Source organism: Fundulus heteroclitus, chromosome 1, assembly GCF_011125445.2.
Source record: "Fundulus heteroclitus isolate FHET01 chromosome 1, MU-UCD_Fhet_4.1, whole genome shotgun sequence".
In the NCBI taxonomy this organism is placed as follows: Eukaryota; Metazoa; Chordata; class Actinopteri; order Cyprinodontiformes; family Fundulidae; genus Fundulus; species Fundulus heteroclitus.
The window spans coordinates 33,350,666-33,368,298 of NC_046361.1; the positions used below are offsets into that span (position 1 = coordinate 33,350,666).

At 42.6% G+C, this 17,633-nt stretch overlaps 1 protein-coding gene across 2 annotated transcripts in view; it reads left to right on the top strand.

Moving 5' to 3' along the window:
- plxna2 (plexin A2) overlaps positions 1-17,633 on the top strand; it is a 278,376-nt gene that overhangs the window by 21,116 nt on the left and 239,627 nt on the right. For both annotated transcript variants that reach the window (XM_036141455.1, XM_012875562.3), the window contains exon 2: positions 16,113-17,448. In XM_036141455.1, the coding sequence (XP_035997348.1) occupies positions 16,252-17,448 (1,197 nt within the window). In that variant the 5' untranslated portion in view covers positions 16,113-16,251. The remainder of the gene's footprint in view (positions 1-16,112; positions 17,449-17,633) is intronic.

Genomic DNA, 17,633 nt, shown 5'->3' on the forward strand with positions numbered 1-17,633 from the left:
AACGGAGCCTTACCAGACTGACTTACGCTCTGTGTAATTCAGTCTGGCTGGCCAGGCTACAGCAGCAAGTGAGTGAGATGGAGAATATCAGTGCGGCAGATTCTCAGGCATTATATAGAAGGACTTTAATCTGTAGGAACAATATGATGGATAAAATGGGGGGGTTTAAAACCGCTACTTTTTCAAACCTCCGTTTAACTTGATGCTCATAATTTGCCCAGTCCTGTTGACAAGCTAAATCTTCTTTACCTGACTGCTGAGTTTTTTTCTCAATCACTTGTAGACGAAACATGGTTAATAGCATCCTTATCACATATATCTGTATCGTGTACTGTTTGTGCTGTACAGATCTTTAATAAATAAAAGCCAAATCCTGTCAGAGGAAATAATAGTCCTAAAAATATTTGTGTGCATTGTTAGAAAAAAAGGCTTGCTATGGCGATGTGCCTGCTCTAAGCACAGGGGCTCACAGGAAACCAGCCAATGCTTTAGTTTCCACCGGGTCGCAGCCAGCACTGCATCCTGTACGCGGGTTCACACGGAACAGCCTGGAGGGCATGCTTGTGCGCTTCAGTTTCGGATCCAGCAAGGTCCTCTGTCGCTCGGCCAGCCTGCTCTCTGAGCTTTGTGCCATCCTATTCACTTGTGTCCTGGCATAGCCCTGCAGCAGCTGCCGCACTCCAGAGGACCATCAGGTGCATTTTTATGCATGAACCGAGTGACAAGACTGAGTTAAGGCCCGCTGCTGTGCTCTCTCTATTATTTATATCCTTTGTAAGTCCAAGTTGGATTCGCATGCAGATGTCTTGTAGACTCATGCCTGACTTGAGTTCTGAATCAACAGCTTTTCAACTTAAAATCATTGCAATAATTGGAAAAAAAAAAATCTTTCAACTGCGCTGACAGTTTGTGTGCTTGCAGGATCCTGCTCCCTTTCACCCTGCTGATAATGAATTGGTGGCCACAGCATTACATATGTTTCATTTCATTGCTCGTTTAGCCCACAAGCTCCTTTTTTACTTATTGACGTGAAAGTACTTTGGAGTGTAGTGTTCTTTCCAGGCTCCTTTTTTTTTTAGTTTTGCTGTTGCAACTGTGGCATTGGCAGGTTTCATTCCTCCCTCATGCTTCTGTGTATGCGCCGCGAGTGCCGCCGTTCTGCTTTGTGGTCTGCTGTGAGTCTTCGCCGTCACCAGCACATTCTGCTTGCCAGGCATGCATCCCTCTGTGTGAGTAAGCACCCAATTTCCTCACCACATGCTGTTATTGCCTCTCATCCAAAGGGAGATTGGGCTAAGTAACTAGCTGCAGACTTGATTTTGTGGTGCTTTATCACATCTGATGAAATTAGAGGGGCCTCTATTAGACGGGATGTAGGGAGAGCAGCAGGCGGAGGGAGTGTACAGGAGAGTCTTAGCCCTTTGCCGCTGTGTGATAATGCATCTGTTATATGTGCCTCAGCGGAGACGTCCTGAAAATAGGCTTTAATGGTCCTCAGACATTAGCGTGTGTTTTAGAGTCAAGCAGCATTATGTCCAGGGTTACCGCAGGTCCTGAACACAAGGAGGGAAGACTCCTTTTTTTCCTGTAAAAGTTTACAGAACATAGCACAAACTATATTTTATGGTCTTACTTTCTTATTCATAACTAAAAAAATGAAATTTAATGGCTGAAATAATTTTGATGCGTCCAATTTGAAGTCTTCAACGTGAGCCGCACCGATGTATTTATTTGAGGTTTGATCTGACAACTTCAATTTTGACTGATTTTATGATTTTTAACATTCTAAAGATACCATATAAAAGAGAAATGTTACTGCAGGTTGCATGATGGAGGTGGTAGTAGTACAGAAAATGAAGGAATTGCAAGATTATCGTTATTTACACTTCAAAGTTTTACCTAATTTTACTCACCTTTTTATGAAACTCTAAAAAAAGGGTTTCAAAAATATGATTTCCCAGATGATGTGATGTTAAGCAAAAAGTTGTGGAAATCATCTTTTTTTTCCACGTCTCCTGTTCAGGTGTTCAGGCATAGATGTGGATTGCCGAAATGTTCAAAAGGCAGTTTTTCGCTCTACAAAAAGGGCTTCTCAAGACGATACCCTAATATCATGATAGACTTTAATAAATCCAGACTGTATCCATCATTGAAATAGAAATCTGTGTTTGTGACACCTACTACCATTTGGATTATTTGAGTATTAGTGTGTGTAAGTGTGTAAGTGTGTGTGTGGGGGGGCGGGTGGGCTTATGTGTAATATTAAGCATGTGTTTGTGTTGAGTGGGTGTATGTGAGCAACTTTGTCCCCGGAGTTCCACAGTTGTATGAGTGGCGAGAACGGTAGAAAGCCGGCAACACCCTGCACCAAAGAGCAGCAAAGGGTAGGTGGACCCGTCTTCGGAAGGTCGAGGCTGTCCCAGGCTAGACGGAAACAAGGCATCACCCTAGGGCAGCCATGCAGAGGTAGTTATGGAAATTATTAGCTCTGACACATGTAATGATTAGGGAAAAACCCAAAGCAAACCAATGTTGTTATCTTGGTGATCGACAGGTTTATTTTTAGTTTTTACCTTTGGTAAGGTATACAGAGATATGCTCCATGGTGCTAGTTCTTTCTTGATGTCTTCGCTGGTTTTTACTCCGATTCTGTCTAGTCTTAATCAGACTTGCGTGTTTAGCCGTCTTGACCAGTAATCAAATATTGTGAGAAAACAGACCTAGTCAGTTCGAGGAAGACGTTTGTACTTTTGCAAAAGCTGAGCAGGTCACAGAGGGTCCACGGGTTAATTCACTGCTGATGGTTCCACTTCACTTTGTCAGAGCCATGTGCTTTAGATAAGTTAGTGAGACGTGTAGCTAATGAGACCATGGTGATCCTGAACAGAACTCCCAACTTGTACCAAAGCTTTAGTTGAAGGAAGAGAAATGAGCCTGGTGACAGCTGCAATTTCTGGCATCAAGTGTGGTCTGACAAAAGGAAAAGACAGTCTTAGGCTGAAATCCCAGCAAAACATGAAGATGTTTAACTGAATAGACAGATTCCTAAAGAAAAAAAACTGCTGTCCTGTGTAACTGTGCACAATTAATTCAGGACTGTGCTCTCCAACATGGACAGAACACCAACTTCTTTATACTTTCTAAAGCCTCATCTGCACCACCCTGCTATTCTTTTAAAACTTTCTCCTCTCTGTTGGCCACAGTAACAGTTTCATTCATGAATGTAACTTTCATGATTCAGCTGAACAAAACTTGATTTTAAAACGGGTGCATCTACATTTGATGAAAAAAAAAAAAAAACATATCTTATCACAGCTGCAGATGACTTTGCTCTGTAAACACACGTCTGGGAGTGGCTACAAATCGGCTAATAATCTTGGATTTTCTCACCAAAAACTCTGTGGGTGTGTGAACAAGAGATGCAAACACAGCAGAAAATCTGTTTGGGAGTTTGCTCCCAGCTGCAAATTCCTGGGAACTGAACTCTCATTTCGCAACACTCTTTAATTTTACATTGAAAGTCACAAATCAAACTTTTTTCTTTAGATATGCATATGAAATAATATCAACAATTAATATTCCACTGGCATGTTAATTGCATCGACAGCTAATTGATTTTAGGCCTAATAGAGCTACAGCTTGCAAAGTAGTGTGGCCGTTACATCACAGGCCCAGTTGTGATTATTGAAACAGATCACACAGCCCCAGTTCATGAACATTTTATGTTATGCGGTTCCTTCATTGTATGCACAGTACAAAGTGAATTTCTTAAGCTATGTGTGCTTATCAGTGGGATCTTTTTATCAGGTTTTTGATGGTGGAGATGACTTGAAGAGTTCGTGTCGTGCTGGGTTTCCAGTGCCTGGGTCTCAGTCAATCCAGAATAGCCTCATCCCTTCAGCCAGCATGTGATTACAGAGCTTCAGGCTATATCATACAGTCCTTAGATGAACAGTAGCTGGGAAAATTGAAGGGATTACTTTGACTGACAGGATTTCCCATGAGGTTTTCATCTCCCCAGAAACTCTTATATAACCATTTTGGATTTCGTCTGGCGTCTAAGTGAAATGACAGGTCTCGGTGTTTAATGAGTGGCTGTAGCGTACACTTAGGCTAGGAGAACAGTTCTGTTGAGATTTTTGTTCACCTTTTTTTTATATATATATATATCGACACCTCTCTCCAACCCTTTTCCCTCTTACTCTGTAACTGACCCTGTGCTCAGGCGGTGCGAATTTGCACCAGATAAAACCAGATGTAGCAGACCACGTGTTCGAGTTCTAGCTGCCGCTGTGGTTATCAACTTGTTACACAGCTGCAGTATTAACTGGATCACTCTTACCTTCCTTCCTGCCCTCCTTCCCTTCTTCCTTTTATCTCTCGTCCACTGCTTACATGTTCCATTTTTCTTTTGACTTCACATAAATATATATTTTTGTCATCTTGCCAAATTTAACAGGTTGACAGTAGTGTGTTTTTTCCTTCATCCGATTTGGATTTCCCGTCTTTCCTTTGCCCTCCCCTGTCATCATTTCCTTATCCCTAAATCCCTCTAGCAATAAGTCGCCTTGACCGCATTGCCATGCCTGAGCACTGTGATCTTGATGAGACAAATGATTAAGAGAGTTACTGAGGAAGGGAGTGAATGTGTGGCGATATGTGAACCAGAAGTAGATTTTTCTGGGATCTTTATTAGAGCGCTTCTTAAAGCAAAGCATTTGGAAGGCCTGGACATATTGTTTTACAGCGGACAATATCGGATGCTGCCTTATTCTCATTGAGTTGGGGCCAACAAACAGAAATGTTAGAGTCCGTGGTTGTATTTCATCCCTCCTGACAGCCAGATGGCGGTGCTTTCAGCACCGCCATCTGGCCGCAATGTTCCCTTCGTGCATGCGGCGTTCGAGTAATAATCCTGTAACAGACCAAATGACCTATCAGAACCTATGTAGGTTGACGTCATCCGAGGTTCTGGTTCTAAAGAAATCTCTCGCGAATGCAAGGTTTCTGAGAGACACAGAAGCTCCGGCGGTCATCTGGGACTTATAGAACTGTAGTTACATATGTAACTTTTGCTTGTTTAGAAGCCTGCAGTTTAGTCCAAACTCCTCTTTGCATTTCGTGCGGAGGTCAAAGTCCCATTAATTGTAGGAACACTGGAAAGACAGAATCCAAGCTGCATGAAGTCCAGTGGAAAATTCCCACTGCCAGTGATGCTTTTCAGAACCATAATCGTCTTTATTTAGCGACAATTGTGTGCACAATCAAGGACATCTATGAACAATAGGTTTTCTGGTTTTGTTTTTCTTTTTTATTTATGGAAAAGGTTTGAGAAATGCAATATACTTTTTTGGTTTCACAGCTGTATAGCTGACTCATCAGGCTGTAAGGTGTCCATTGTGTTCATCAGAGAGACGGCCTGGGGGAAAAAAAACACTGTCTCTGTAGCAGCTGGATTTTGCTCTGTTGTGAGATGACCTGAAGGTAAACGTCTAAAAAGTTTGTGTGGTGGATGTGTGGGGTCTGCAAAGATGTTGGCAGCCTTTTCCCTGGCCCCAGACCGCCACAAGTCCAGGACGGAGGGAAGGTTAGCCTTCATCCCCTCTGCAGACCTAATTGTTTGTTGCAGTCTGGACCTGTGCTGTTTGGTGAATGAGGACAACCACACAGTGATGGATGAACACAGGACAGACTGAATGATTGCAGTGTAGAAGATCACCAGCATTCCCTGAAGGAGGTTGTGGTACTTGAGTTGCCACAGGAAGTAGAGTCTTGGCCTGGTCAGTGTCTATGTGTAAGGATCATCTCAGGTCCTGAGAAAGGGTGGTTCCTATGAACCGGAAGTGATCCACAGTGTTGTTGAGGATGTTAAGGAGAGGGAGTCGCCACAGTCATGAGCAGATTAAGCTCCAGGTGGTTCTGACCGCACCAGCCGATCAACTTCTTGTCTATATTCAGACTCGTCACCGTCCTCGATCAGACCTGCACACTTCAGTAGTTTCACAGACGGGTCCATTGAGCTGCTGTCATTTGTGGCTCATTGGGAGCCTTATCGTCTGTTGGTGTGTGCCCGCAGTGTTTATCTGGTCCAAAGTCAGTGCAGCCATCTACTAGTGAATTTAGAGCACACTTTCCTCAGCTGACAAACTATTGAGATTCTGTTTTCATGTAACAGCAGGGCTTAGCACATGCCCACTATACCGGATATAAGAACACCTAATTTATTGACTATGTTATTATTGGGCTCTATTGGCCAGAAAACTGGGCAAACCTAAACCCAATAGAGGATCAATAGAGTGCTGTCATGGGGAGGATGAAAGAGACCAGACCCAATATGAAGATGAACTGAGGACTGATAATAAAGCAAGCTGGGTCTTGTTAACACCTCAGCAGGTCTACTAACTGATCACCACATTGATGTAATAATAATAAATCTAAAATGAGTCTGAACCAAGTACTGAGTGCATACAGTATACTGTATCGTGCGATTTTCTTAGAAAGTAATTTTTTTATTTTACAAAGTAATCACTCGAAATATATCTCTCAATTTGTAATGAATCTATGAATGAATTCCAGTCTTTGATCTAAAATAATAAAATTAATAAACTTTTCAGTGAAATCATAATTAGATACAGCTTTGGATGGCCTACAGTTCCAAGTGTTGATGATTACCTTAAGTTTATGCAATCTAATTGCTGTAAGGCCAGTCAAACTGAGCAATCTATTTATTTCCATTAGTTGCCGATTCAGACCAATGCCCTGTGGCTTTTTTTTTTTTTGCACCTGCTATCTGCTGTGCCAGCCAAGTCTATTTCTCTGACTCAGTAACCCTTAAATGTGTTTGAGTTTAGAAACTGGTGAGGAAGAAGTCAATTCAGATATAGAAAATGCACGACTGCATTTCTTTGATGATTGCAGCTAATATTAGCTTTGCAGAACTTCCTGAAGTGTATAATCTAATTTGGAGGCTCAATTGATTCAGTTTTAGTTGCGTGCTAATTTTGACTGAGCCCGCTAAATACTTTATGGGACAAAATTACCACCATTTTGCTGGGGCTTACAATATTGTGTGCTGCAGACGTGCATACCCTTGTCGTTAATATTTCACATAGGGAGCTGTCGCTCACCAAGCAGTCTTACTCCAGAATGGTTAATGACTCTGTCAGTCCACAGTGCTAACATCAGCACTCTCACAATGTATTTTCAAGTATTGGAACACAGCAAAACCTTCTGGCTTTGCTATCATGAAATAATCAGAACTTGCCTTTAGTTTGCATAAAGGAGGTTTTCATTTACGGGAAATAAACTATTGGGAATGTTACAGTTTTGAAGCTTTTGGCATTTGAAAAGATGGAGAGCAGTTTAACACACGGACGGTTTTTCACCAGAGCCACAGCTGCCCAATTTATGTTTAATTAATGATGGTTTTAGGCAAGAATGACATACAAGGAACAAGGAGGGGGTGAACGGTGGCATGAAAAATGGTGATAAAAGGTTTTTAGTAAAATTAAAGGTGTATAAGACCACCTGTTGTTCTCCATGATCTAATGGAAGTTGGTCTGAGTTTTCATGGTTTTCAATTTTTTTACCATTTATTTAGTATAACATTAAGCTATTAAAATCATCTACCGGTATGGAACATCTAACATACCACTGTTCAAACCATCTTCTAATAAAAGAGTTTGGCATGATTTCAAAACTACGGAAATATGTCCGCATATACTGACAAGGCAGGGCGGGACAGAATTAATACGATTGTAACTCTGGAGAACCTGCAGAAATCCAAAGCTTATGTAGGTGACTATACTGACAAAATTAGTAGTTGTGGGCTCAACAAATCTGGCCTTGGTGGAAGCGTTGTGTGATTTGTGCGAAAGAAGGCTCTAGGTTCTAGCTTTCCTAAATTTTTTCAGTGAAGAAGCTTGTCCCAGTGTCTCTGTTTTAGCTGTAGTGTCAGAAAGGTCAGATCAGAGACCTCAAGCTGTAGCTTTCTTAGAATTTTTAGTGATTAAGCTGGTTCTTTATGTATGTTTGTAATGTATGAATATTTGATTTGTCTTGTTACTGAAAAGTGCTATATAAATAAACTTACGTTACCTAGGAATTGGGTTGTTATATGAAGTATTAAATCAGGGGGGCTAATTATTAATGTATGGTCCACTTTTCTGTAAGAACATTTAGAAAGTCATACATCATTTTCCTTCCACATCAAAAATATGCAGTACTTAGTGTTGGATTATCAACTAAACATCCAACAAAGTGCATAGAAATATATGGGTTTAACGTAAAATCTGTAAGGTCTGGAAGATATGACTGCTATGCACGTGATAGGATAGGTTCACCTCTGCTACCTTCCCCTAAGTTTGTCCCCCAACCATAGATATTCTCCCACTGTATTGACTTTCAAAGCGACAGCAGCATGCTTTCAGGCTCATCGTGGCCCTGCAATGTGATATTATGTGTACAGTGTCAATCAAAAAGCCCGAACCAGCCTGAGCTGAGGTGAGATATCTGATCCTGTGGTCTCCGCTGACATCCTGCTTTTGTTGTTTTATTTTCTCCGCCCATGGAGCGTTCCCTCTCCTCTCACCAGAGCCCTTTACAATTTAGATTTATGGAAATGCCTCCTAATAGAAATCTGCTCTCCCAGGATGAAGGACAGCAATGATGAGGTACAGCGGTGGTGGGGGGTGCCTAAGAAGATCATTCTTGGGGACTATGTCTCCAAACGGTAGACTTACACAGAGGCTTTTAGTAAACGTAAGGTTGGAGTGGGAAAAAAATGAAACTTTATGTACATCCAGTTGTGTCTGCAGCTGTCTTTGTGCGTGAGCCGTTGATCGTAGACGTGGATTATACCTCGACCCGCCCGGGTAAGAGTACATGCGTGCACACGACACTGGAGCCGCGTTCAATGAATGCTGTGGATTTTAGATGTAGCCCCAGCATGTGTTTTCTCAAACAAAGTTCAAAGTATGTGAAGCAAGAAGGGGGCACAGGAGAAACAAAGTTAAAGGGAAACATGCACGCACACTTGCCGATGCTGCTTATGCCAGTTGCGCGTGTCTTGATGTGGAATATTTGCGTGAAGCGGTGTGTTTTTTCTGTTTTTAAAAAGAAGCAGTGGCGGTCTGAAGCACTGGCGCTGCTTTCAGTTGGTGCAATTCAGTGGAAAACAATTCAAGGCCTGGCTGCAGGCCTCCCAACTCAGACAGCCATGAGCAACTGCACTGATATGGGTCACTAACAAAGATAGTCCTATTAGGCGCTGAATGCTAAGTGCTCTCTGAGAGTGCCCTCAAAACATATGCTTAATTGTGGCTAAGTGTGCATTAATGCATCACGCGTCACTGGCTTACAGCAGTTAGCCTCAGTTCGGAGCTTGACACATGTGACGCCCAAAGACATAAACGTAGCAGTTTCAGAAAAAGGTCAAAATGAACATTTACAGCGTGGTGAAGTCATATCAAGTCTGTCTATAAAACTAATTCACAGCCCTTGAACTTCTTCACATTGTGTCTTGTTGCAGTCATAACCCAATGTGTTTTAAGTGATAGTTTGATGAACCAACAACAAGTAGTGCATTTATGTTACAGAGACAAATATTTGACACAAACAGAGCACGAGACTAGAGTAATATGATCGCTGGTGGTTTGTGAGGGGTGTCATTTTCCTGCTCTGCTGTTGTGTTATTTCCTGGAGGTGTCCGGGAAAGATGAACTGATGCAATATATAGCTTTGTTTTGTTTTGTTTTGCAAAGGCTGGCAGATTGTGACCTGGAAGGTGGAGAAATAATTTCCTATTGAGCCAAAATTATATTTAAATATAACTCAACCCCAACGTAAGAGGTCAAATAGTAAGCTCACTGCTTTTGTACACAATAGAAGCAAAGAGAGAAAACTAATGGACTAACTTCCACTGCTGTTGCTTTTTTATGGAGCTCCTATAGAAAATCTCCCTTTAGGGAAGATTCAACTTTCTATTTTTACTATGCAAATTGCCACATCCAATGAAAACCTTACCGGGCAAAATGTTACATATTTTTCAGACCTTCATCTTTTCTCAGCCATGTAGTTTGTTGATTTTTCTCTCTCCCAAACTGTCTCTTTAATTTGCTGTGTATCCCTTTTACTTAAGCTCTCAGATTTCATGCTTTACATTAATCATTCTGGGAATAAACACATTAATCCAAGGCATGAAATTATCATCTCCCATTTCCTTTTCTTTTGCAGCGACAATGGATTTAGCTCCGTAAACCGATTTGGTTCATGTGCTTTATCTTCTGAAAAAACAATTGCTGTAAATATGAATTTCAGAGATCAAACAAATTTGGCTACATTGTTAAGAAGCTTAGTACATGAAGCCTTAAAAACGGCACAAAAAGCTAGGACCTGCTGTTTACTCCAGGCTCCAGAGACCAAAGCTTCCCTTCTTCTGTCAGTTTGCTGGCTGCTAGGTTGTCCTCGGGTTGTTGTGTCCACAATCTTCAGTGATGGTTTGTTAAGCCTATCATTTTGTGTCTTATAATTTTCTCCTTTCTTGTCTAAGACTCCTGCTTCCTCTTAGCATCTTTCGGGCACGCCACAGTGTAGCTCCTGTGACTGCATCCCTCTTGATGGCAGTGGAAATCACCCACATTTCATCAAGGGACCCACAATCAGTCACGACAGTGACAGAGCACAGACCGCCACTGGGATCAGTCTGTTTTACAAGGACTCAGAAGCTGGCCGGCCAAGTGCGCCAACACTGTGTTTTGTGTTCCTGCCTGCTCATTATGAGTAGGAAGTTTTGCAAAAAAAACTGTCTTTTCTCCAAGCCATGATCACAGCTTGCGTGCAAGCTGGAATCTAAGTTTCCATTGACTCCTTCTTTCTTCCCTGGTCCATGTCACCAATGAGTGTACTAACGTGTCAGGGTGGAAATTCACTGACTATGGCTGCTTTTATATCACAGATTCTGATGTGATGAAGCACAAATAAGCTGTTGGAAATGTAGCCTTACAGCAGTTCACTTTTGTTTTTGCTTTAAATGTTAGTTTTTTTTTACAACTTTTGCTTTTAAGTCTAGCTCGTTCTCAAAAGTTAAGTAGGCTATAAGCATGAGAGAAACAAAATGAGCACAAGGCAGTTAAATACTGCCAAATGAAGATTTGCTTGCAAAGCGGAACACGACTGCCTCCCAAGCAGAAACTGTCAACATTAAAGCCTACAACAGTCATGTGACTTTGTAGGGCTAAGAGTTATCCGGTGAATTTTCTTGTGACGAAAGAGAAATTTAGAAAAAATGATGTCTGAGAGGCAGAAACATGGAGACCTAACAGACTCGTGGGTTATCCTGGGATGTAAGTGCTTGGTGGCAAGCCTAGTCTGTTTGTAGTTTGCCATAGAGATGAATAACTGATTATGACAAAAACTGTAATTTATGCTTTAATTCTGCCAATTCTGACCAGCATTATAGGTCTGATGCCAATCAGCAGGAGCCCTTCCTTGTTTTTCAAAAAAATGTTGTAACCATATCAGCGAGTTTGACGCTGTTTAAAACAAAAGGACTGTGAATAAAAGCAGCTGAAAGTCTTACATTACTACCCATAATCAGTCTATCTTTTACTCGGGAGGGTTGAGACTAGATTACAGTTATTTATTTATTAAAACAGTATTTGGAGGACACTGCCATGCCACTCAAACTCTATAAATCAGTTTACATTTGTTTTTCCCAACACAACATTGATGTCTTGCCTTACATTTAGCTCAGTTACAGCACATGTGATTCTGATGCAGCTATTTATTGGGGGTAAGATGGAGGAAAAGCGCTTGTGCTAATCGGTTGTAATTAATAACGTGATCTGTGGATGCTTGGAAACATTCTTCACATTTTTCTTAATGAGCAACTTTATGCTCACATATAGCGACGGTTATCTCAATGCTCTGTTGGCTGGCTCCACTAGGGTTCTACATTGTTACTATGAAGTGTGCCGTGTACTGTGGGTTGTTACTTCCCTTGACGGCAGGATTTTGATTCTTTCATAATCATTGGTCAAACTTTACTCCACCCTTTTCTGTGTTACCAGTTAGAGCCACACATCCATTCATTACAATGTATACACATTAGCAAGTTTAATTTGCCAAACAAACGATCTGTTTTTAGTAGGCAGCCATGCGAAATGCCATCAGCCCTATAGATCAGTGCTTTTCGGGTTTTGAGGACGTGTGACTTTGTGTCAGGAAAGTGTGATTTTAAATGACCTGCTTCTTTCAGATGCTACTAAAAGGCTGATTGTTAATTATATATGTTTTGTACTTACATGATTTTAAATTTACTTGCTCCGAAATAATATTGTCCCTTTTAACACAAGTCTGTTGTCATGATGCATCCCACACTATGCTTGTTGAGCTGACAAGCTGTTGTGTTTTGTGTTGTTCTCCAGCTAGACAGCGTTGCATTGCTCTAAATTGTCTTAACTGCTGAAGGGGAACGAAAAAACGGTGCCGTTGTAGCAAAAAGTTTAAAGCCTTTGACTTAAATTGCCCATTAAGCGTTATAAATGCAGCTCCCTTATTTTCTACTTTGACAATAATTGTATTTAATTCAACAACAGTCGTTCCATCTTCTTCTTGAGGTCAGTTGGCGATTGTATTTATCTATGAATCATTCTGGAATGCATTTATATGTTAATGTCCATCTCTGTTAACTCCGGCACCTAATAAACTAAACAAAGACGTGGCTTTGAACTACAGAGCACAAGGGGCGATCCGGTGTTGGGCTTATTCTTTTCAAGCCTGCTCCACAGCTGCAAAGCACTGAGAAAGTCCGTGTCATGTGCAACAAAGCAGTGGTCATGCAATCAACTTAAACAAAGACTTTGGTCCCCGTGTTGCTGAAAGCAATATGAATGGATAACCTTGGTGGAGCCTTTTTTGTTTTTTTTATTTAGACCATTGTGACACTCTCTGCCTGTGCAGCTGTAGCCACAACATGATGCATTTATTTCTCGCAATGAGTTGGGAGGAAGACCGAAATAATGAGGAGAGGAAGAAGAGATAGATGGGAGTAAATGTTGAACACACATATACAATTAAGGGCGGAGGGTGTAGCAAAAAGCCCTAAGGGGCAAAAGGCGGTGGGGCTTGTGCAAAAAGCTAGCTCAGCAGGAGGCTTATTATTCTACCAACGGGATCCACTTTGCACATCCAGCTTGTGCAAACTCGCACAAAAGGAGCATAGCATCGTGCAGGCAGCAGCTAGTGTGAGTGAGGGTCTGCCTCTTGCTGCTTTTTTTTTGTGTGTCTTTTTTAGAGGCAGTGGCACTTTTATAGCCATGCTAATAAAGTGCCTCTGGGATACAGCGCCTCCCACACCTCCGCCAATACGCACGCCAAGAACAGCTTGATTGGGCCTTAAGACCTGTTTTCATGGACACACGGATCAATACACTTCGTTAGGGTTTATATTTAAGACAGAAATGTGCTGCGCGCTCGCGGATAAAAAGGGGAGGACGGGGGACCCCGACATTACCAATACTGTTTTTCGACGGCTATGGAAGGGCTGACATCATTCTGATCACAATCCCACATCAGTTATACCTATCCACATCACTGTCCTTTCAGACTTTTCGGTGCCAAGCGCTTGTTAATTTAAGGTGCAGTGGCTGATTATTCCGGCCAAATCTTTCACCCTTGATTCCCCGCACCCTCGCTGCCAGCGAATGCAAATCTGGAGCGTGACAAATGATGTAAGGCCGCCCCTGACACGTTCCAGCCCTTGGCTTCCCCCGTGTCGCTCCCCAGCTTACCTCCCTCAGCTCCACAGTAATTACCCTTGTTGGATCGCTACGCCTGATCATAGTTGATTTTGGGATGCACTGCCATTCTCTCCACTTGTTAGCCTCTCACACCGCCTGGTTCTGATAGAGCGCACTGATAATACGGAGGGAAGGAGATGAGGCGCGCAGACACACATGCGCTTAGCTGTTTTACGTAGCTGTTTCTGTGGAGATTATTCCCTTTATTATGTTATAACAGCAAGAGATGAGAATCAAAGAGTAAAGAGGAACAGCAATGTTTTAAAAATAAAAAGTATATTAACATCAATAATAGAGTTTGTAAAATGTGCCTTGTAAAGGTCATGGAGTGAGGTGATTTCCAATTTGTTCTCAGTTTGTTCCTGTAATAAGATCCAGGCCTTTTCCTCCAATGGATGAGATAATTAACTCATGGGAACGGACCGCAGAAGCCTCTATCCTTCAGTTTACGGCACACATGGCGAGGAATCTCTGCAGCGAAGCTGAAGCAGGGACGAACCAAATCCAGGCTTTTTTCCTGACATTTGACTGAAAAGAAAGTGGAAGCATTTAAATTAGTAGGCCGATGACATTAAGCATATTGTGCTTTGTAAGAATGAACATTTCCACATTTTGTCACCTTAGAACCACAAACCTCATCTGCGTATTTTATCTGACCAATGCGCGGTTGTGCATAATTGTTTAGCGGAAGGAAAATGTTCCATAGTTTTCAAAATGTACAAATAAACATTTGAGAAATGCAGCGTGCTTTTAAACCACAACCTCCTAAGTCAATAAGTTTTAGAACCGTCTTTCACTGCAAACACAGCTACGAGTTTTTTAAGGTATATCTGCTGCAACTTTGCCTGCCTAGGGCCTGACCTTTTAGCTCATTCATCTTTGCAGCTTTGAACATCCTTTTTAAAGTCTTGACTAGATTTAGGTGTAGCCATCCTAATACATGAATATACGTTGATCCAATCCGTGTCACACTGGCTCTGTGTGTGTGTATGTTAACGGTCTTTGTCCTGGAGGAAGGTGAACCTTCGCAGAGATGTGAAACTTCTGTCTTCAATGGCCCGTGTTTCCTTTAGATGTTCGGCTTTAACGCACCCTTGTCAAATAATTAGGTCATTAGCAGAACTCTGTAAAACTTAACTGAGTGCTGAGAAGGCAATTCGGCTACTTGGTTGGTGTGTTTGAATTAGACGTTTCAAAGTTTTAGGACACCGACTTTGGAGGTTCAACACGCCTACTAGCGTTCAGCTCCTTCCATCTCCCCACCAACCCTGACCAGCTTACCTGTCCCTGCTGGAAAAATAAAGCTTCCTCGCAGCATGATGCTACCACCACTGTGTTTTACCGTGGTGACGGTGTGTTCAGGGTGAAGTGCAGTGCTATTTTTTTGCTTTGCATAGTATTTTGCACATAGGCCAACAGTTTGATTTTTGTCTTATCTCACAACAGCCTCACATTCTTTCACACGTTTGGTGTGTCCCCTAAACAGCTTGTGCCACACTAAATCTGACATATTACTTAGTACTGCCACTTATTACTTGGTTTTCATGATGCAGTTTGTTCACTAATGATCTCCAACAAATCTCTGATGGCCTCAGAGAGCAACTGTGTTTTATACCGGGATAAAATAACACTCAAATCGACTCGTAAAGGCGATTGCGCTGGATTTTACTTATGGATTTCTGGGTGAAGGCGGTCGACAACTAATGCAAATGAATATGTGAAAACACGTAGGGAGTCTAAATACTTCTGCAATGCACTGCAGACAATCATGCAGACATCGGCACAATTTTACAGTCATGTAAATTTAATTGGAGCTCAACTTCCTGATATTCTTTTTTTTATGGATAAGTGGATAAATTAAGTCTTTATACTAAGCACTATATAATGCTTTGGTTGGATATAAAATAATGTTTGATGGTGATGTAAAATGCAGTGAGTCACTGCCGCGTTTCCAAGGCTCTCTGTGGGCTTCGTCTTTGTTCGGTGTTCTTGTTCTTGGAAACCGCTTGGCCAGCGTGTGACAGTGCCATAGTCAGTGTGAGTCAGGTCAGGCTAATTTCCTGTGCTGTAACCTGCCTGTCCTTCCTGCATTGTCTTGCCCTGTCCAGCAACTTGCTTGGAATGTGCGCCATAATGATTTCCACATACCGTCTCTTTAAATCAACACTTCCTTCACAGCCCTTTGCATTTCTACCTCTGATTTTTTTATTTTATTTTTTTTTTTCCGTTTGGTCATGAATTGCTTTGTTTGGAATGTGACTCATGCTGAAATGTCTGACTTGTCCCTTTTTTTTTCTTGTTTTCTCTTTCCAGAAACATGTGAAGGGTCTTGTGAAACTTCAACCCACAAGTTGGCCTTCATCGACAGAAAGTCACAGGTCACCTCCTTCTTCTTCTTCCTCTAAACCACTCTGTCTGCTCATTCAGCGGTTTCCTTGCAGGACAAGTAAACATGGATGGTCAGAAGGCTAAACACAGAACTTTCTCACATTCCCCCAAGTTCGGAGCAGCTGCGGGTCTTTTGTTTGTCTGGCTTTTGGCGGTTCCTGTCACAGACGGGCAGACTTTCACTAGTTTCCACCCGGAAAGACGGGATTGGGTTTTCAATCACCTGACCGTTCACCAAACCACTGGCGTATTATATGTTGGAGCAGTCAACCGTGTGTACAAGCTGTCAGGCAACCTGACCCTCCTTGTTTCCCATGATACCGGCCCGAAGGATGACAACAAGGCCTGCTACCCTCCTCTAATTGTCCAGCCCTGTTTTGAGCCCCTTGTGCCCACCAACAATGTCAACAAGCTCCTCCTCATCGATTACTCCCAGAATCGGCTGCTGGCCTGTGGCAGCCTCTACCAAGGTGTGTGTAAGCTCCTCAGATTGGATGACCTGTTTATTTTAGTGGAGCCCTCCCACAAGAAGGAGCACTACCTCTCCAGCGTCAACCAGACAGGGACCATGTACGGGGTGATCGTGCCGTCACAGGGCCAGGACGCCACGCTTTTCATCGGCACGGCAGTGGACGGCAAACAGGACTACTTCCCCACTCTTTCCAGCCGGAAGTTGCCCCGAGATCCGGAGTCCTCTGCCATGCTTGACTACGAGTTGCACACTGATTTCGTGTCGTCCCTTATCAAGATCCCCTCAGACACGCTGGCGCTCGTCTCACATTTTGACATCCACTATGTTTACGGCTTTGCCAGCGGCAGCTTTGTTTTCTTCCTGACTGTCCAGCCGGAGACGCCGGAGAACAGCATGTCGTCAAGTGGATCCGGCAGCGATCTCTTCTACACGTCCCGCATCGTTCGCCTCTGTAAGGACGACCGGAAGTTTCACTCCTACGTCTCCCTGCCTATTGGCTGCGTGAAGAACGGCGTCGAGTATCGCCTGCTGCAGGCCGCCTACCTCGGCAAGCCGGGCCGGATCCTCGCCGCTTCGCTCAACCTCAGCGCGCAAGACGATGTGCTGTTCACCATCTTCTCCAAGGGCCAGAAGCAGTTCCATCGACCGCCAGATGACTCAGCGCTCTGCGTCTTCACCATCCGAGACATCAATGCCAGAATCAAAGAGCGCCTGCAGTCCTGCTATCAGGGAGAAGGAAACCTGGAGCTCAACTGGCTCCTAGGGAAGGACGTACAGTGCACTAAAGCGGTGAGTTGCTCTTAATTAAAACACACACTTTAAACACATAGATTCAGAGATAAATGCTATTCCTGGCTGCACTTCTCAACTGATCAGCATGAATGATTAACGGTCTCTAAAGAAAACGCTGGATTAGGTTTATTTCATTTTATTTGAATCCTAAATAAAAGTGGAAAGGAGTATAATAGTGGAAT